At 36.2% G+C, this 20,825-nt stretch overlaps 1 protein-coding gene across 1 annotated transcript; it reads left to right on the top strand.

Moving 5' to 3' along the window:
- The first annotated feature begins 792 nt into the window (after positions 1-792).
- On the top strand, positions 793-20,341 carry LOC116118206. Its single transcript, XM_031404179.1, has 33 exons — positions 793-798; positions 1,250-1,358; positions 1,400-1,423; positions 1,632-1,720; positions 1,834-1,903; positions 2,125-2,258; positions 3,081-3,221; positions 3,312-3,469; positions 3,822-3,990; positions 4,081-4,179; positions 4,339-4,416; positions 4,501-4,560; positions 4,679-4,836; positions 5,461-5,662; positions 5,948-6,067; positions 11,553-11,638; positions 11,754-11,858; positions 12,084-12,182; positions 12,921-13,006; positions 13,263-13,411; positions 14,096-14,239; positions 14,337-14,444; positions 14,750-14,860; positions 14,996-15,103; positions 15,191-15,295; positions 15,460-15,638; positions 15,795-16,266; positions 16,512-16,619; positions 16,782-16,840; positions 17,555-17,939; positions 18,113-19,648; positions 19,819-20,026; positions 20,108-20,341. Exons 1-33 carry the CDS (start codon positions 793-795, stop codon positions 20,188-20,190), a joined length of 5,748 nt encoding a protein of 1,915 aa, XP_031260039.1. The 3' UTR covers positions 20,191-20,341.
- Positions 20,342-20,825: the final 484 nt, after the last annotated feature.

Raw genomic sequence — 20,825 nt, 5'->3', positions numbered from 1 at the left:
GTACATCTCCATACTTAATACTGATTAAGACAAGAATACATTATTATTATTATTATTAGCTCGACTTTGCCTTAATCACCATCCCATCCATTATAGATAGCTCGACTTTGCCGCAGTTGCTGGATCTTTTCTGCATCCTTGGACATGAAAACATAAGTTTTTCGTGGAGTGGGAGTTCTTGTATCAATGGAAGGTGGCTCGTCCTCATCTGGGATCACAAAGCTGTCTTGTACAGGCCAAGCAGTTGAGTACTTTTGCTGTTGAGGGTGCTGGTATAGGCTTTGATATTGATGGTTCAGTGGCTTCTTCCTAAAACCTGGAAATATTCCTCTCAAAATTTCCATAGCAGATGATTCAGTGTTGACAAAAAGCTTTGCAAAGGATCCAAAGAAGCCTTCTTCTTGCTTCTTTCTTCTATTCATCCTCCGTAAGAATTAAAGGCGCCTGACTGATTTAGAGCCACTTATTCCTTCAACTCAGCAGAGTAGACAACTGGAGAAAGCTAGTTTCTAGAAAAAAAAAGGAATAGTATGGACGGGCGGCCGTCCATAATTTATGGACGCGTCCTAATGTTTATAAATTTTTTTTATTGTATTTTAATGAGGGACGGACGTCCTTTAAATGGGGACGCCGTCCCTTGTATATGGACGCCCTTCCATATAATATGGATGGTGTCCATGTGAGTGAATGGTCGTCTAAATTTGATGGACGGTAGTTCACTAGAAAAAAATTGTAAAAAAATTTGAGACGCGTTACACGTAGGCCATTACACATTTTCGTGCAGATTTATCAATGTCCGTAGCTTTGTTGTAATAAAATTCCTTGTTAACCTCGTTTTTAAGGTTTAGTGCTTTGGCATGTAACCAAACATAACGCTTCGGGCGCACTTGACCCGTCGATCCGAACCGACGCAGTCCCACCGGCCCAGTCGACTCCGAGTCCAAACAAACAATAACACTCTCAGCCCTCAGGCTCTCCCAATTTGAAAAAGCGCGAAAAATCAAAAAATAATTCTCACTTGATTTTGTTCTTAGGGTTTTAGCTCACAAAATCTCCTCCAATGGCGAACTCAAGACCGTTGATCCTTCTCTCTGGTTCTATCCTTCGCGCACTTACTCTCCGCCCTCGAAACCGCTTCTCTCTCCTCTGACCTCTCTCCAAGCTTGTAAACACTTCACTCTCTATGTCTCTAACCTACATTTCTCTTACCATATGTTTGTTGTTGAGTGAGTTTTGTGTTATTTTTCAGGTTAAGAAGTTGGAGGAGAACCGCGCGTGGTTAGTCGAAACAGTGTCGCGTTTCAAGCCACCTAATGCGAAATCAAAGGAGGCTTTGAATTCGCAAATTGTGAAAATTGGTAATCATCAGTTGTCTATAAAGCCTGAGTTGAAAGATGAGGCCTTGAAAGCCAGCTCCTATTTAGTGAGTTTCTCTCTGTTTTTATTTTTTTATTTTTTAATATTACTTTTGTTTTTGGTTTTCTATGTACTTTGAATGCGAATTTGGTGATGAGTTGACTAGAATTATTCACTGTAATTTATTTTGTTATGTAAAATAAACTTGGCTTAAAATTGTTTGAGTTTTGAGATTATTGTGTTAGGTGTTAACTTGTTATTTGTTCAGCATTTAGATGAGGTGCAATCGTACATTTTTGTTGAAAGATACCGGGAGCAGCATAACTTAGCTTTTGATTCTATTGTTCAAGATTCTGTTCATGCGGTTAGTTACTTTATTTCTATATTTCGATTATTTAACCTTTTTTGAAGCATTTATATTACAGTTTGTTACATTTTTTATCCTTATTTATTGAACATTTTTCTGCTGTTTTGAAGATATTACTTCAGTATTACGTTGAGAGACAGTGTTTGTTAAAGTGTACGAGGCAGATTTTCATGCATGCTTGTAAGTTCTAATTCTTAGTTTTTCCTACTCTCAAGTTTTAAGTTCTATTTGGATGCCGTTCCCTCTTTTTTGGTGTCATGGAATTGCTGAACCATTTGTCCAAGTCTGAATCTGTCTTTTTCTTTTTTTTCTTTTTTTTTTTTTTTTGGAGGCTTCAGTTGCAGAATTAATATTATTATTGTTTAATTTCTGTGCTGCTGATATAACTAACATTGGTGCAGTGTATGTTGGAACTAGCTCAAAAGAAGCGAGTGTTGTCAGGAAGGAGGCACTAAAGCTGATCTCTGATGGACTGGAAAACAATTTGATTGCTGTCTTGGAGGGACTTCTGTCTGCTACTCATCCTGAGGAGATGGTATGTTTGATATCATGTCCTCTACTGTTTATCTATATGATTGTATAGGATACAAGAGTAATAATATGCATGCATCAAGTTTAAAGGTTATTTAAGATATAACCACACTGAGCCTATTTGATGACCAATGACTTGATCAAGTAATTTGTTAGGTGCATGTTTCATTATCTGTCTGGGAAATGGGACTAGTCCAATTTTTTTTTTTTCTTCCCATGGAGGTATATGAGTTCTAAAAAACCATATGTTTCTGCATGGTCCGGCAATTATAAACTTTAATTTTAATTTATTCAATGATTGTGCAGAGTTTAGGAAATTAATGAGCACCTGTTTCATTAGAATTCAATTACTATTGTTTGGTTCTTTCTATGAGTTTAAGTTCTTAAGTGTTAATGATATCTCAACAAAATATTGTAGTTTGGTAGATGAAGAGGTCTTGTATTGAAATCCTTTACTTCTGTTAGCAATAACATAAAGCAAGTTTGGTTGTCTTTGGATCATGTAACTAGTTTGTTAATGATTACACGTGAAACGACTTGTTTATTTTGTACATACAATTTTGGTGCCCTTCCTATAAGCTTTTGCTTTTGGGATTACTGGTGTCTCAACATGTTTCTTAGGTATGTTTTTCATTTAAATATTGGAGTTTGCAATGGATTATCTTTTCTTTTAAGTTCTCATGTCTCTTAATCTTTGTGGACTTCTTCATTTCCATACATAATATAATACATTATTTTAGAAACTTGGTTATTTGTGTTATATTCTCATCGGCTATCATCTATATGTTTGTTAGAACTTGATATGCAATGCAAAAATGTTTTGTAGGATATTGACATTTTCACTTTGTGGGCCGAGGAGACGCTTATTGAAGACAATTTGGTTTTGGATATTCTTTTCCTTGTTTATTATGAGTCATTTTGTACTTGTAATGGTGAAAAATGGAAGAAGTTGTGCTCACTTTATAAGGTACATAGTATTCTGCCTGCTCTATGAAGTAGAAAATTTTATACTTTAATATCTAATATTAATCCTTGTTTGAAAACATTCTTGTTACAGGGAATCTTATCAGGCTCTTGTAACTTTAGAAAGTTGGCAATTTCAACCGAAGCACTAAATTCTGCTTATGATGCTAAAATTCAGCTGCTGCTTATCCTAATGGAAACCCTGGACCTGGAAAGTCTTCTTCAAATGGTCCATGATGAAACACCTTTCAGGTTATTAGCTACTAGTTAGTTCCATTTTATATATAGTTGGGCAATTTCTAGGGGCTTTTGAAGCAACCTCTTTCTCTCTTTTGGATAGGAAGGTTGACCTTTTTGACTATGAGAGGATGCTATAGAAACCTAGTCGCAATTATTTGTTTACTGCTGAAAGTATCATTGTAGTTTATCCATCATTTAATATGTTTTACTGGTAGGAATTTTTTTTGGTGGGGGGTATATCCATGTTAATTGCTCTTATATTAGTTATTCTCGTTTCTAGAAATGCTTTGCTTTTCATCTTCCCCTTTTGTTCATTTTTCCATGATTGCTCCATTGTTCAAGTGTACCTGTTCTGACATTTCAGGCAGGGTGCTTTGGTTTTTACCTCGACTGATGTCCTAGAGATGGATGCATTATTAGCTACTTTTGATGTGTTGGAATTGAAAGAAGCAGGTCCACTCATTTTTGCATGGGCAGTGTTTCTTTGCTTAGTTTCATCACTCCCAGGAAAAGAGGAAAATAATGCATTATTGGTGGGGATTTTGTTGAAATGATGTCTTTTCTACCATTATGTTTTCAACTTGTGAATTTTTTAAATGTGTTTTTGTATACAATTAAATTAGGAGATTGATCATGTTGGCTATATTCGTCAAGCATTTGAAGCTGCATCATTGAGTTACTTTCTGGAAATCCTTCAGAGTGACTTATTTGAGGAATCTGATGTAAGTTATTCTCATTTTAGAATTCCTGATCTGTCTGGTGACTTTGTCTATTTTTAAGTGTTTTCCTGGTTAGTCCTTTTCACGTTGAAGCACTTTGTGTGTTGTCTCAGATTAAGCTATAAAATGATTTTTTTTTTTTTTTTCCTTATAATTTTCCAGGGACCGGTTGCCGGTTATCGAAGTGTCTTGAGGACCTTCATTTCTGCTTTTATTGCATCTTATGAGATCAATCTTCAGGTAACTGAACTTTCACTTTTGATGTGGCCTGTAAGGCATTTATTTAATGCTTTTCTTATTGATGTCACTATTTCAATTGTGCAGTCAGAGGAAAGTACCCTAAATTTGATACTGGATATTCTGTGCAAAATTTATCGTGGAGAGGTTTGGATGCATAGCAGTTAGCTAATTAATCTATGCAGTCACTCATTGATTTCCTTAATTGATTATCCATATCTTATATTTAATTAATTTGAGTTTCTCTTGGTAATCAAACGTGCAGGAGTCACTTTGTATTCAGTTCTGGGACAGGGAAAGTTTTGTCGATGGTCCTATTCGGTGTTTTCTTTGCAACTTGGAAGGTGAATTCCCCTTCAGGACAGTGGAACTTGTTCGCGTTTTATCATCTCTATGTGAAGGAAGTTGGCCTGCACAATGTGTGTAAGTGGAGTTTAATGTTTTTCTTGTTGATCTTATAGGCTTAAGTTGATTTGTTTACATTATGCAACGTGAAACCTCTCATTCATGACAAGGTAAAGCAACTACTCTTGTTGCATGGTCTACATTGATGTTTAATTTGCTTCTGAGTAATCAGTTTTGGCTTGGTAAAAGCTATCTGAAATCTGAATTTTGATGAATGCTTATCACAGTGGAGCTTTTATACAATGACTCTGTTTAGTTTTTGGACAACTTGGTCCCCAAATGCTTTAGTCATGAATAACTCGAAATGATGCAACTAGTAAATAAATTTTATCTCTTACCAGGCTGGGAGTAATGTGGCTAATCCATATAAACAAAAAATTCCGGAATCAAGAATTCCATGGTAACAGTGTTGGTGCAAAATGCAAATTTCTAATATTAAGTAATAACTGAAATCAGTAATAACATAAGCTTAGGTCTTTGGTGTTATCAGACCACTTTGTAAAAAATTGTATTGATATCTTGTTATATTCCATTTACAATTCATGGAATGTGTGTTTTAATTCAGTTTTCTAGATAAGTATTGAAGATAATCTGCTAAGTTTATTACTATATATTTTACATGTTATAATTTCCTTTCAACAGGTATAACTTTTTAGAAAAATCCATTGGTGTATCTACCTTGTTTGAAATTACTAGTGAGTCCTTGGTAGATGGCTTCTCTCAGTTTGTTGAAACTCATGTGCCATTGCACGTTCCGGGGGTTGAAGGTTTGCTTATTCCTAGTAAAACTCAAGGACATGTGTTGAAAGTATTTGGTGGCAATACGGCTCTTGTACGTTGGGAGGTAAATGATCAACAATGTCTAAATCTTTTATAAGTATTTGCTAATTGTCCCACATCCGAGTCCATTGGATTTTTCTTGAAAAAAAAATTATCAATTTTGTGTTTCTGAAATTTGAGTGCATTGGTGATGATATAAATGTTATTTTCTGTTATCAGTCCTTCATTTAATATTTCATTTAATATATTTTCAACCATAAATCTTCAATTTATGGTTCTTTTTCTTTTTCTTTTAATTATTATTATTATTTTTATTTTTACTTACTGACAGATGTGTCTTATTTTGTAGTATACGCAATCTGCAATGCTTGTGTTGCTCCTTCGTTTGGCACAGGAGCTGTATCCAGATAGAAGTGAGGAAGCTCTTTCTACTCTTGATTTGCTTAGTCGAATGGTGTCCTCAGACACGGTAATTTTTTTTTTTCCTGGTGGTATAATTGTAAGTTTACAGATATTATATTTGTTACAAACAGAGAACTGATTGTAATTTTCTTATATTATATTGACAAATTGTACGTCAATATATAGGAAAATAAAGAACTAATCTAGGAAACAAATAATCTAATCTAGGAAATGAATAATCTAACTTCCTATTTTACAGATTTGTTCCTAATATATATTGATTACAATCCTAATATCCTATTACAGATTTATACCCTTAATCATGCAATATCTGTTAGATTTTGCACGATTATCTACAACACTCCCCCTTAAGATGGAGCATAGATGTTAATCATGCCCAGCTTGTTACAAATATAATCAATCCGAACCCCATTCCAAGCTTTAGTGAAAACATCTTCTAGTTGCTATCCAGTCTTCACATATCCTGTAGAGATTAAACCTTGCTGTATTTTCTCACGAATGAAATGATAGTCAATTTCAACATGCTTAGTTTGTTCATGAAATATGTGATTAGAAGCAATATGAAGAGTGGCTTGTTTATCACACCACAATTTTGTTGGCAAAGAGGCCATAAGACCAACTTCAGTAAAAAACTGATATATCCATATTACTTCACACACAGACTGGGCCATAACCCTATATTCTGATTCTGCACTAGATTAGGACGCAACAATTTGCTTCTTACTTTTCCATGAGACCAAATTTCCACCAACAAAAACACAGTAGCCCGTAGTAGATCTCCTATCTATCTTGGAACCCGCCCAATCTGCATCAGAGAAGCGCTCAATATTATTATGCCCATGATTTTCGTACAAAATACCATGTCTTGGAGCTTCTTTCAGCTAACACAGAATCTGTTCTAGCGCTGCCCAATGGTCAACCGTAGGAGAAGACATGAATTGACTTACACTGACAGAGTACGCAATATCAGGACAAGTGACTGTTAGATAGTTCAACTTTCCAACCAATCTTCTATACCTCTCAGGATCTTCAAACAGTTCACCATTTTTGGTAAGTTGCGAATTAGGAGACATTGGCGTACTGCATGGCTTAACACTCAATTTTCCTGTCTCAGTTAATAAGTCAAGTACATATTTCCTTTGAGAGAGGAATATGCCTTTTTGCTCCTTGTTACCTCAACTCCCAAGAAATACTTCAACACTTCTAAATCTTTTGTATGAAACTGGGTGTGAAGAAATGACTTAAATAATGAAATCCTTGTAGTGTCACTCCCAGTGATGATAATGTCGTCAACATATACGACAAGAAGAATAATGCCAACTGTCGATTGTTTGTAAAAGATTAAGTGATTAGATTTGCTCTTTGTCATTCCGAACTTTTCAACTACCTGACTGAACTTTCCAAACCAAGCACGTGGACTCTGTTTCAAACCATACAACGATTTGCGAAGATGACAAATTTCCCATATTCCCCCTGAGCAACAAACTCGGGTGGTTGCTCCATATAGACTTTTTCCTGAAGGTTACCATGTAAAAAGGCATTTTTTATGTCCAACTGATGTAATGGCCAAGAATGAGTAGCCGCCATAGAGAAAAATAAGCGAACATAAGTCAATTTAGCCACAGGGGAAAAAGTGTCAGAATAATCCACTCCATAAGTTTGAGCATAGCCTTTAGCTACAAGACGAGCTTTAAGCCTAGCCATTGACCCATCATGATTTACTTTAACAACAAACACCCATTTGCATCCAATAGGCCTCTTTCCAGTAGGTAAGTCAACCAAGGTCCAAGTACCATTAACATCTAAAGCATTCATCTCTTCTATCATAGCATCACGCCAACCAGGATGAGATAAGGCTTCATGAACAGTTGCAGGAAGGGAGACAGAGTCTAGTGATGCCACAAAAGAACAAGAAGAAGATGATAGGTGATCATGAAAAACAAATGAAGAGATAGGATAAGTACACTGACGTTTACCTTTCCGAAGAGTAATAGGAAGATCAAGATCACTCAAGGTTGGATCCAACGACAAAGAGTCTTGGGCAGGACATGAATTCTGAGGGTCTTCTTGATGAAGAACACATGTATCAGGATCACTAGAGACTTGATCTGACGACGAAAGGACTGGTACAGGAGGTTCTTGTCTATGAGAATAGACAATACGAATTGGAGGTAGTGGACGAACAGGAGGTGGTGCCGGAGGAGGAACAGTAGGTGGGGAAGCCTCAGGTATAGGAGTAGCTAGTAGGGATGTGGTAGTATAGATTAGTAAGTCATCGTCCTCCCCTTGACTTGTCTAGGTAGACGAAGTAGGAAAAAAAGAGGTGTTTTCTAAGAAAGTAACATCAGGTGACACCAGATTTCTATTAAGACTAGGACAATAGCATCGATATCCCTTCTGAAGGCGAGAGTAACCTAGAAAAACACATTTAAGAGATTTGGGATCTAACTTGGTTACCTGGGGTCATACATCACGAACAAAACAAGTACTACCAAACATCTTTGGTGCAATAGGAAACAAAGGCTTAGACGGGAAGAGAACACTGCAAGGAATGAAACCATTCAGAATAGATGAAGGGATGCGGTTAATTAGAAAATAGGCCGTGGAAACTGCATCGGCCCAAAACTGTTTAGGAACTTGCATTTGAAATAATAGGGTTCAGGTGGTTTCAAGAAGTTGCTTATTGTTCCTCTCTGCTACTCCATTTTAGGACGGTGTGTCAACACAAGAGGATTGATGAAGAATGCCATGCTGACTCATATAAGACTGAAAAGAACTCAAAAAATATTCTTTGGCATTGTCGCTTCTTAATGTCTGGATAGAAGTATTAAATTGAGTTTTAACTTCAGCACAAAAGGCACAAAAATGAGAAAACAACTTAGAACGATTTTTTATTAAATAAAGCCAAGTTACAGGAGAGTTGTCATGAACAAAGGTAACAAAATATTTAAATCCAGGTTTAGACATAATAGAACACGGACCCTAAACATTTGAATGAACTAATTCAAAAGGGACACTAGCTCGTTTATTGACTCTTGGACTTGAAGGAAGACGGTGGCGTTTGGCAAATTGACATGACTCACAATCTAACAAAGATAATTTATTAAACTAAGGACATAGTTTCTTTAACAATGGTAAAGAAGGATGTCCTAATCGACAATGCGCCTCAAAAGGGGTCGAAATACTAGAACATGCAATGGTTCTGGTACCTGTGTGTCAAGGATGTAGAGCCCTCCAGATTCATGTCCTTTACCAATAATTTGCCTTATCGTAAGATCCTGAAACAGGCAATGATCAGAGAAAAATGAGATGCAACATTTAAGAGCTCGAGTGAGTTTACTCACAAAAATTAAATTAAAAGCGAATTGTGGTAGACTCAATACAGAGGATAGGGAAATTAACGGAGTAGGGTTAAGAGGCCCAGACCCAAGAACACAAGAAGTTGACCCATCAACTAAAGTAACATTAGACGAGGAATTATGTGACTGATATGTTGAAAAGAGACTAGGATTAGCTGTCATATGATCTGTGGCACTAGAATCAATGATCCATTTGGAGGATGAGGAAATAAGACATGTATTTGGTTTACCTGACTCGGCGGGAGCAGTGATGGAAGTAGATGAGGACTTCAATGATTCTTGATAATGAGAAAACTTGGCAAACTCATCAGTTGAAATCATAACCGTCTTCTCAGAAGTATCAGTAGTGGCAACATGAGTTGATTGAGTTTTCTGGGCCTTATTTTGCAACTTTCTACAAGTGCGCTTTGTATGACCAGGTTCATGACAGTAGTAGCACACAATCATTCCTGACTCCTGACTCCGATTATCACGATAATTCAAACCCCCTCCTCTATTATTGCTCCTGTTATATGAACGCCCGGTGTCATTATTCTAACTTACAAGAGCACTACTCGACTGAACAGATGGAGTGCTTTCTGTACGAAGAACCCTAGTAAATATGTCTTGGAGGAAGGTGATCTCAGAACTAGCGAGAACCTGAGTTTAGCAGATTCAAACTCAAAAGGGAGTCCAGCTAGGAAACTCATAACCCCCATTTTCTCTCGTTGAGCTTGTTGAACTTTCACATCAGCACTCACTGGTAAAAGGACATTAAGTTCTTCATATATCCTTTTAAAGTCCATAAAATAGGCCGTAAGAGACCTATCTTGTTTTTCAGCTCGATAAAAGGCTTTGCATACATAAAAAATACGAGAAACATTCCCTTTCTCAGAATACAAAAAATCTAGATAGTCTATCAACTCTTTCACATATTCACAATGATTAATTAAACCAAGTATCTTACTGTTGATGGAGTTTCATATCTGCAAGAACAACCGAGCATCCTCTCTCAACCATGTTTGCTTTGAATCGTCTTTAGACGGATCTTTTGTGAGATGATCATCTTTACCAATGCTTCGTAGGTAAAGACGAATTGTCTTTCTCCAATCAAAATAGTTATCAGACCCATTAAGCTTATGTTCCGTAATTTTTGACATTACAGGAACCATATCAGTTATAGGCTTATCAGCCATGGTAAGAAGATGAAAAATTGATCTCAACACAAATAGCCAACAAAACTCTTCAAAGAAAGAAATCTGATACCAACAGAAATCAACAAAACTGATTTGACCTGGCTGAGATACTGAGGAACTGATCACACAGACTTGCCGGAAATAACAAGACGAAGCCGGGAAGGGTGATCGGAGCACTGTCCTTCGTCACACGTGCCCCCAGGTGCTGGCGCGTGAATATTGCCCCAGATGCAAAGCTGGCGCGTGAGACTCACGCGCTATACCTCTGGTGACTGGACTTTAGGGAATGGTCGATCGGCATGAGGAGCTTCTTCCTAGGCAGGCGGTGAGAAAAAGAGGGCCACTCTCCAGGGTGACTCAAATAATGCTTACTTAGGCAGAAAAAAAGAAAACGAAATTGAAAAACAACCTAGAATTGCTCTGATACCATGTTACAAATAGAGAACTGATTGTAATTTTCTTATATTGTATTGACAAATTGTACATCAATTTATAGGAAAATAGAGAACTAATCTAGGAAATGAATAATCTAACTTCCTATTTTACAGATTTGTTTCTAATATATATTGATTACAATCCTAATATTCTATTATAGATTTATACACTTAATCATGCAATATCTGAAAGATTTTGCATGATTATCTACAATAATATTATTTGAAACAGATTTGCTTGGTTTATGTTTATTGAAATATTTAGAACTCAGTTGCAAATAGTATTTGGAGGTCTATTGCCAGAAAGTCGGCAGCCTTGAAGAATTTTTTTTTTTGAGGATGTTGATTGCATGCGCCATATTTTGTTACCATCCAAGTTGTATGTTAAAGCTCAATTTGTTTCATTATTTGTTATGCTATGAGACTGACCAAGTTAGAGATATCTTTTTGTATTGTCTATGCAATTTGGTCATCAGTTTTCTTAAAAATCTTCATCGTGCCATATACTAACGTGAAGTTTCACTCTATTCTAGCGAAATTTTGATTAATCTATTAATTTGTAGGCTCTATGTTTTGCATTGATGGATATTGGCAACTCATTTTATGTTCAAGAAACTGGCTCGAATAGGCAGATGGAAAGGAATGTGTGGTAATGTATTAATTTGAACTTCTTTGTTGTTTCTTTAGTTATCTTTTATGATTTGGTAATTGTTCTGTCCTTCTGATCTGAAAAATAATTTCTTTTTCATTTTTTTATGCTGCAGGGTTGTAGAGATAATTTGCAATTTGATTAAGCATCTGTCTCCTAATTCTGGTAGCTCTGCAGTAATGTCCATGGGTGTCAATATTTTAGCGAGGATGTTGAAGTGGTAAATCAATCCATGTTCCTGTCGTGTGGTTCTGTATGATTTAAATGCTTGTCTGCTTTGTGGCTTGATATGTTTTCACCATAATGAATCTTGAAATTTTATATTTTCAGTCTTTTACTGTATTTGTTGTGGCCCTTTTCTGTATTTAATGTTTTCAAATGGCTGATTTTGTAGTCTGACTTCTTTATTTGTGTTTTTTGTCTTTTACTTTTATCTTTGGGACAGTTCCCCTTCTTCTGTTGCTGCAGCTGCTTTAAGGGCAAACATATTTGATGTCGCATCAAGGGAGAATATATTTGATAATGGCCGTAATGTATCATCAAGGTAAATCTCATGGATCAAAATTTTCGACTGTTATAGAGCATGTTTGAGATTGTGGGATTGCATGGTTATAAAAAATGAATAAGTATCTATTTAACGATTTCTACTTTTTCTTAAAAGTTACCGTCTAACTTATTTCATCATGGTTGTCAGATAAATTTCTGTTCTCTTTTTTTTTTTTTTTTTTTTTTATCAAAATGATATGATATACTTCAGTTTGCCTGGCATGAGTCTCACACATTATGGCATTAAACTTATTGTTACCAATGTTATGGTTGACCACTCAATTTCGTCGTTTGAATTAAAGTTTTAACTAATAACAGCAGACTTCTATTGCTATTAACTCTGAAATCATTGAAGAAGAAGAAGGAGATATACAATTTGAATCTTTAGTCTTGTTGCAGTAGTTAGCATTGGTTATGTTGATTTTCAATTTTTTATTTGACAGTTTTGAAATAGAATTCATGGAGCCAACTCCATGTAGTTCGGAGTAGTTCTTGTTGACTTGAATTAAATTGCTAAATCTTGGGCCAAATGCTGCTTAAAAAGAGGGAGTAGAGGGGCTTTTTTTTTTTTTTTTTTTCCCCCCACAGGGTGGGGGGAGGTAGTGGGTGGCTATTGATAAACTTCCTCTTTTCATCTTGTTTTCCTTTGTACTTTGCTTGTAATTGATACTGTTTTCTGTTCATATATGAGCTGCATTGGGTGGTTGCTTTTAATTGATTATTAAATGCTTTGCAGTGGGTGGCTGCTTTCTGGGAAACTAGCAAAGATGATTTTGATTGATTGTGAGCAGAATGATTATGATTGCCCTTTAACCATATCAGGTACATCCAACAATTGCCTCTTTTTTTAAGTTATTGGTTCAGGATTGCAATATTTTTTCTGTTCTTTTTTTTGTTTGTATATATTGCTATCATGTTGTTGTTTTCGGCAATCGGTATTTTTATACTGATTAGTCAAATTTATGCATTTTGTTCTCTAGACACTATGCTTGATAGATTCAAGTTCTATTTATTCAGTCATGCACTGATGTTTATGTGGTGCACTTAGTATTCTGATGAGCAAATTATGACCTTGCAGTGTTGGACTTTACCATGCAGCTTGTAGAGACAGGTCTGGAGAATGATTTTGTCCAGGCTTTAGTTGTTTTCTCCCTGCAATATATTCTAGTAAATCATGAGTATTGGAAATACAGGGTGAAGAATGTCCGCTGGAAAGTAACATTGAAGGTAGGTTGTATTTTATCAGCTGCTGCATTTTACATCTCATATATGTTTTATTTCAACTCTGAAACATGCTTGTGAAATGACAAGATTACAGTAATGACAATTTTGACTTCTGAATTTTTGATGCAATGGTGAAATTCAAGCCTTTTAGACTTACCACTTCATGCAAAAATGTTGAAAGTTAAGGTCTATTTGCATTGATTAGTGAACGATTTACTAGTATAGATACTCATAATAAACTTTGGGCAAGCTGCATTGAACAGATTACAGAAAAAAGGATACCATCTGAAAACTTTGTCTGAAACAACCTTCAGCAATTGCAGAAAAGCTAAAAAATGTTTGACAGTGCAAGTGAAGGCACTATAACAATGTCCTATTATATATATAGAAAAAGTCCAAATCTTTATTTTTCTTATTAATGTAATTTTTGTTTATGGTCATCTTGTATTGTATCTTTTACAGAGTTGCTTTTACGAAAACATGGTTTTTTTTTCAAATTGCTGCATATTGTCTTGCCTAGGCATGACCTATTATGCTTCTTTGTCATTTTGGTTCTGTCCAGATTTGACTTAAGATTTTAGACAAGGAATATAGGTGTTTTGAAATGTGAATTTACTGAATGCTGAACTCTTTTGTATGCAATGAATGTTACATAAATCAAAATTTCTCTCATGTGTACTGTTTTAGGTTCTTGAAATGATGAAAACATGCATCTTGTCAACCTCATGCTCTGGGAAATTGGGTGAGATGATCCGGAGTATGCTACTTTGTGACTCTTCTATCCACAGTACACTATTTCGAATTATTTGTACAACTACAGAAGCCTTGGAGGTCAGTCATGTTGTGTATATTCAATTCGTATTTATTTTCTATTTGCAGCCATGAGTCAGTGCTGCTTTCTTACTAATACAAGTGCATTTCCTAACAGAAACTATATGTCATCCGCACCTTTGAACTGATGGAGATTGAAGGATTACAACTTGCTATAGTTTCTGTTTTGAACGTTCTATATATCATGCTCTCGAAGTTCTCAAAGGTGAGCGTTAAAATTGATGAGATTTGCAATATGATATGCATGCTACATTGAAAAAAAATCTGAGGTAATATGTGATCGTATTGGCAAACTGATTAACTGTTCTGCATGTCTTCCAAGTTCCTATATTGTTACCTTTTTCGGCAAGTTTGGTTAAGCTAAGAACGTTTTAATTTGCGGCAAAGTAAACTGCAGTAGGATCAGACAACCTTCATGTTTCTTTCATTCAATTATCTTCATTTCACATCACCTAATCCAGTTACATACTTATTGCGTACCTAAAAAGTTAAATCTGTTCTTTTTTGCAGGAAATGCCTTCCAGCGTTCCCATCTTTCACCAAGCTTTGCTGTCATCCACAACCTCACCAGTTCCTGTTGTTGCAGCTGTTACATCCTTGATTTCATATTTTCGCAATCCTGTATGGACTTATTTCCACACTCAAAGTGGAAATTATGATGCTTGAACTTATTAATTATATCTCTTATATTGTTGATCAAATGTGGGCACTTCATTGCTGAGTATCTTCCAAATGATTTTTGAATTGTCTATGCAGGCTATTCAGGTTGGCGCTGCCAGAGTACTTTCCATGTTGTTGACTATATCAGATCTTTCCCAACTGAATTTTTCTGCCAATGCATGCTTTGGTTTAGATGACAAGCAGGTTTGCCATTGCTTAGCGTTGGTCAGCTTTCAATTTAAGTGAGTTAGTTGTTTTTGTTCTGTAATTTGAATGATTTCTTGGCTTTAGATTGCAGATTTAAGGCATTCTGTTGATTGCATGCTACAGTCAGTAGAAAATGAAGATCAATTTGTTGCTTCAGTAAATCTGCTTACTGCTGCAGCACGATATCAGGTTTGTTACTGTATATCTTGTTCTTATGGTTTTGAAAATTGTCTTTGTTAATGTAACTCATTAACTGCTTATATGCTCAAAGTTTATTTTCTCATTAAATTTATTTGGCTCTGGAATTGTTCCCTTATTGGTTGTTTTATTTTGTTTGTTCCTTTTTGTTGCAGCCTGCTTTACTTATTGCTTTATTTTGTACAAAAGAGAATACTGATGTCCAACCAAGTAATGGCAATGGCGTGAAGCATCCAGCAAATGAAGCGTCCTCAGGGCTGCTAGGGTCCAAAAAGTCAAGTCTGGTTGATGCACTTCTGCAATATGTTGAACGATCTGATGATCTTATCAATAGGTATGATCTGGAAGGACTTTTAGGCTGGTTATTTATGTCAGTCCTATTATTGACAGAAACTGTTAGATTTTGCAGGTTGTAGATTAGTGTGCTTTATATTATTACATATATCTATGACCTCAAGCAGTAATTTGTTTCAAATTTTCTTTATTCCAGTAATCCTTGCATATTGCTGAATGTTCTTAACTTCCTGAAGGCGTTATGGCAAGGGGCTGGTCAGTACACAAACATATTGGAGTGCTTGAAAGGTTGTGGAAAGTACTGGAAACAACTGGCCAACTCATTTTCTCCAATTGCTAAATTGCAATCTCTGAAACTTGAAAAAATGACAGAAAAGGAGGCTTTGAGTTTGGCGTATAAATATCGATGTCAATCTACTGTCTTGGAAATAATGGCACATGATTTGTTCCTGAAGAAAAAGCTGTTACATGTTGAGTCACTTTTAAAACATGCCACTGAAACAAACGGGGGATTAGAAAGTGCTGCAAGTGCTGAACTGTCTAAACCTGTGAATGATAGTGATCTTAAGGATATCTTGTCAAGTTGGTGTAAGAGCTCTGTTTTGGGTAGCTTGATCAAGTCATATACTTCTTGTGCATATGACAATGAGATACTTTTTCATGCAAAGGTGACTATCCAAGCAGTTTTTCTTTTTCAATGGAGCTAATGTACTTCAAGCAGTTACTTTCATTTAGTTTCAGAATGCTGTACTTGGCTGAATAAGAAATTTTCGATAAGAATTCTTTGTACCTTAATTTTATATTCTTGAACAATTTAGTGTACATCAGTTCATTCGCATGTTCCTTTGATGTGATGTTATACTTTTTATATATGAAACTGTAATATATTTACAATTCATTGGCTCCTTTGCAGGTTGCTGTGAGTTTACTCACCGTGCTTATGATAGAAAAATTGGCAACTGGTGATACTGGAAGTTTGTCTGTTTCGTTACTTGAGAAGGTCCGCATTATGTCTAAAAAGGTATGACACTGTCTCTAGTATGAGGAGGTCAAACATTTTCAAATTAAGTGATCCTCTTTGTGGCAATTTCTTGGAACTTCATAATTCCATGTCCATCCACTTTATCCTCATTTAATTGTTCTTCAGTTCACATAATACATGATTGTATTTTTCTGTTGGCAGCTGACAAGTCATAATGCTTTTACTCAATTGCTGGTGCAATACTCCCAGCACCGCTACAGGTGAAGTTGACATGCACTTTTTATTTTAATTTAAAGTCCTTTACTTCCAAATAGGATATATCTACTTAGGCATGTTTGTTGCTGCTGTGAAAATTGTAACTATTCATAGTCTTTACTAGACTATCTATGCCGTGTAGCACTTCTGATATAAATGCATCAGTTAACTTGTTTTATGCATAATCTGTACAAATTATAGAGGCGAGGAGGGCAAACTTGAGAAGCAGAAGATATAACAAAGACCTCGTCAACATTCCTTTTACTTCCTTGGATATCATTTGTATTCTATTTTCTGCAATAATATCATAGTACTACTAAAAGGAGATTTTCTATCATCCATATGTTCTTGTAGCCACAGAGTATAGACATATTTGTCTGCAATTCTGTACAGTTTTGTCTTTCTGCTTCTGTATCATTTTTCCCTCTTCTATGCACAAGAGTTGCTATCGCCATGCATAATGCACAATCAATGTTATCACTGCAATTCCTGGCACTAAGTGATTAATTGCCCTACACAGTGTTCATGTACTTGACTCGTGTTAGTCAATTCAATTTGATTATGCTGCTTTGTTTTGTCTCCGATAAACAAGGCCACTAAATGTTTCTTTTATATTTCTCCCTGTTCTTTTGCACACAAGATGACCACTGCTTTGGTATTGTCTGCCAAATTAATTTCAATTAAATCTTTTTTTTTTTTTTTTTTTTTTAATTTCTCAGTGAAGGAAAAGAATTAAAGACTTTGATACTCAGTGATCTTTACTGTCATCTGCAAGGAGAGCTTGAAGGTCGTAAAACAAGTCCAGGACCGTTTAGAGAACTTTCCCAATATCTAATTGAATCTAAGTTCTGGCAATCTTATGAACATAAGTATGATGGTGACCTACTTGCAACTGCCAAAGACCTGTATATGTTTGATCTTGACTGCATAAGAGTAGATTTGGGTTTGGACATATGGGATTATTCAGAGTGGAAATCCTCTAAAGTAATTGCTGGCACAATGTTGCATTGCATGCAAGACGCAAACTTGATGCTGTTGCTTGCAACTTCAAAGCATTCTGCACTGAGAGCATTAGTAACTGTTTTGACTGTGTACGAAGATAACGTGAGTTCTCAAAAATTCTGAATGTTTCTGATGCAATTTAAGCCTACAACATTGGAGATGAGAACTATTTTGTCTGTGAACTTTTTATTGTATACTTCTTTTTATTCTGCAGCTGCCACCTTTTGCATTCGTCTCATCATAAATGATTAATTTATGTTTGCCTACTGGTGCAGTCACTGGAGAAGGGGACTGAAATTGGTGGGAGGATCCCTGATCAACTAATTTCATGCATTGAGCCCATATGCCAAAGTTTCCGCTCCACCTTAGAACTGTTAGCTCCAACTTTGGATGCCCCTGGAGATATCCTTGATTTCCTTGCAGCACAAGCAGAATTACTTCTTCATCTCGTGAGATCTGTAGGGAAAAGCCTTCCTTCATCTGTTTGTGTTCTTGTTTTGAAAGCCTGCAGTTCTGGCCTTAAAGTGCTGTGTGACTTGAGGAAATCAGTTACTGGGGTAAAAATAACGATGAAGCATTTGCTCATGGTTCTTCTTTCGTCGCTGGAAGTTACTTACCATAATTCATGTTTAGATGCAGTGAAAGATACGGAATCTGTTGAAGATGTTGCTGAGGTTTCCAATGTGACCTTGGGTTTATTACCTATTCTCTGTCATTGCATCACTAGTGCTGAGCACTGTACCCTCTCCCTGACCAATGTGGACTTAATAATTAGAAGTTTTCTAGCCCCTAGCACTTGGTTCCCCATCATACAGCAACATCTACAGTTGCAGCTTGTTATTCAGATGCTTCAGGTCAAGTCATCGTTTGCCTGCATTCCTGTAACATTGAAATTCTTTCTAACATTGGCACAGATTAGAGGAGGTGCTGAGATGCTTCTTAATGCTGGATTTTTCTCATCTCTAAGAGTTTTGTTTGCTGATCTATTGGATAGGCCTGCCTCAGTGGTTAAGCATGATAAGAGTTATCTAGATGTAACAGACAAAGCTGAAAAACTTCAATGGATTTGGGGACTTGGCTTGGCTGTGGTTGCAGCTGTGGTTCATTCTTTAGGAGAGAGTCTTTCTGTAGATATATTGGACAGTGTGATACCTTACTTCTTTCGAGAGAGAGCTTATCTGATTTCTTACTATCTGAATGCACCAGAGTTTCCATCATTTCACGACAAGAAAAGACCTCGTGCACAAAGGACACAAACTTCTCTGACTTCTCTTAAAGAAACAGAGAATACTCTCATGCTGATGTGTGTGCTTGCAAAACAGTGGAGTTCATGGGTTAAGGCCATGAAAGAAATGGATTCACAACTGAGGGAGACAAGTATCCATCTTTTAGCCTTTATTAGCCGAGGAACTCATCGCCTTGGAGGATCTTCTGGCAGAACTGTTCCTCTCATATGCCCTCCTGTTCTCAAAGAGGAGTTAGATTGGTGCAAGAAACCATCAGTTGTCAACAGCAAAAATGGATGGTTTGCTCTTACACCTCTTGGTTCTGTGTCAAAGACAAAGTCCACTGTCGTGTCAACCACAACTGCTCTTGTAATCAGGGATCAAGCTACCGAAAGCAGTGATCCTGCTTCTCAAACGTACTTCTCAGATGCTGTTGCTATTCAGATGTATAGAATTACATTTCTTGTTTTGAAATTTCTTTGTTTACAAGCTGATGGGGCTGCTAAAAGGGCAGAGGAGGTGGGTTTTGTTGATCTTGCTCACTTTCCCGAGCTTCCGATGCCTGAGATTTTACATGGCTTGCAGGTATGATGGTAACATGTGTTCTTTCCCTAGCATTGCATGCAATCAAGGCGTGTCAACATAACAGTCGCCTGTGCTTAGTAGTGTAAAATCATGTCGTCTTCCAAATCTGAAATAATAAATGTAATACAAAAAGTTTCAGTGCCTTAACTTGATTTATTCTTCAAATGCAGGATCAAGCAGTTGCAATTGTTACTGAATTGTGTGAGGCAAACAAATTGAAGCAGATTCATCCCGAAATTCATCATGTCTGTCTTTTACTGCTTCAAATAATGGAAATGGCCTTGAACTTGGAACTTTGCGTTCTACAGATTTGTGGGATAAGGCCTGTCTTAGGACGTGTGGAGGACATCTCGAAGTCAGTCAAATTGTTGATACAAGGTAATAATCTTTTAAGTTACTAAGAATCAATTTATGTTCGATTCATATAAATAACAAAGTTATTTTGTTGGTTATTTGTAGCAACGGAAGGACATGCTTTTCTGAAAACATCAATGAAGTCGTTGAAACAGATAATATCAATTGTCTATCCTGGATTGCTGTGAACTCGTGAGAACATGGGTACGTTCCACATTCTATAAAGAGATTGGGAAAATTTTGTAGATATTATGATAACTTTAGAAAATGTAAAAAACGATAAAAAAAATATGTTGTTGAAGTTACACATGTTAATATAATTGAGGCATTTTCTTGTCATTTTCTTTTCTCTTGTGTCAAAGATATGCCAAAAGGAGTAGTGGTTTCAATCTATTTTGTGGTGACTGCATAATTGTCATCACTCGTCAAGTGAGATATGATTTGATTTCCTTTTTCAAAAGCAACCTGATATTTTTAGCGCATATTTGGGTGGGCCAAGCAAAGCTCCCTTTGTGACACAAATTTTGAGATGTTTTCTACGGTAGCACTACACGTCTCTGATTACACGTGGGTTTATGCATTTATCTTCAAACATAGTGAAATGACATCGTCGTTTTGTCCCCAAAAGAGAAATTCTTCGTTGTTAAATCTCAACACAAATAATCATTATCGGATGACTTGATGGGTTGGTGGGTGGCTACTGACATTTTCAATTAGTGATCCTCTTTGGGCAATTCTTGGAACTTCATAATCCATGTCCATCCACTTGATCCCATTTAATTGTTCTTCAGTTCACATAATCATGATTGTATTTTTCTGTTGG

The sequence above is a fragment of the Pistacia vera genome, unplaced genomic scaffold (genome assembly GCF_008641045.1).
Source record: "Pistacia vera cultivar Batoury unplaced genomic scaffold, PisVer_v2 Contig839, whole genome shotgun sequence".
Lineage (NCBI taxonomy): Eukaryota > Viridiplantae > Streptophyta > Magnoliopsida > Sapindales > Anacardiaceae > Pistacia > Pistacia vera.
Note: the sequence above shows the minus strand (reverse complement) of the source record. Positions and strands in the feature narration are given on the sequence as shown.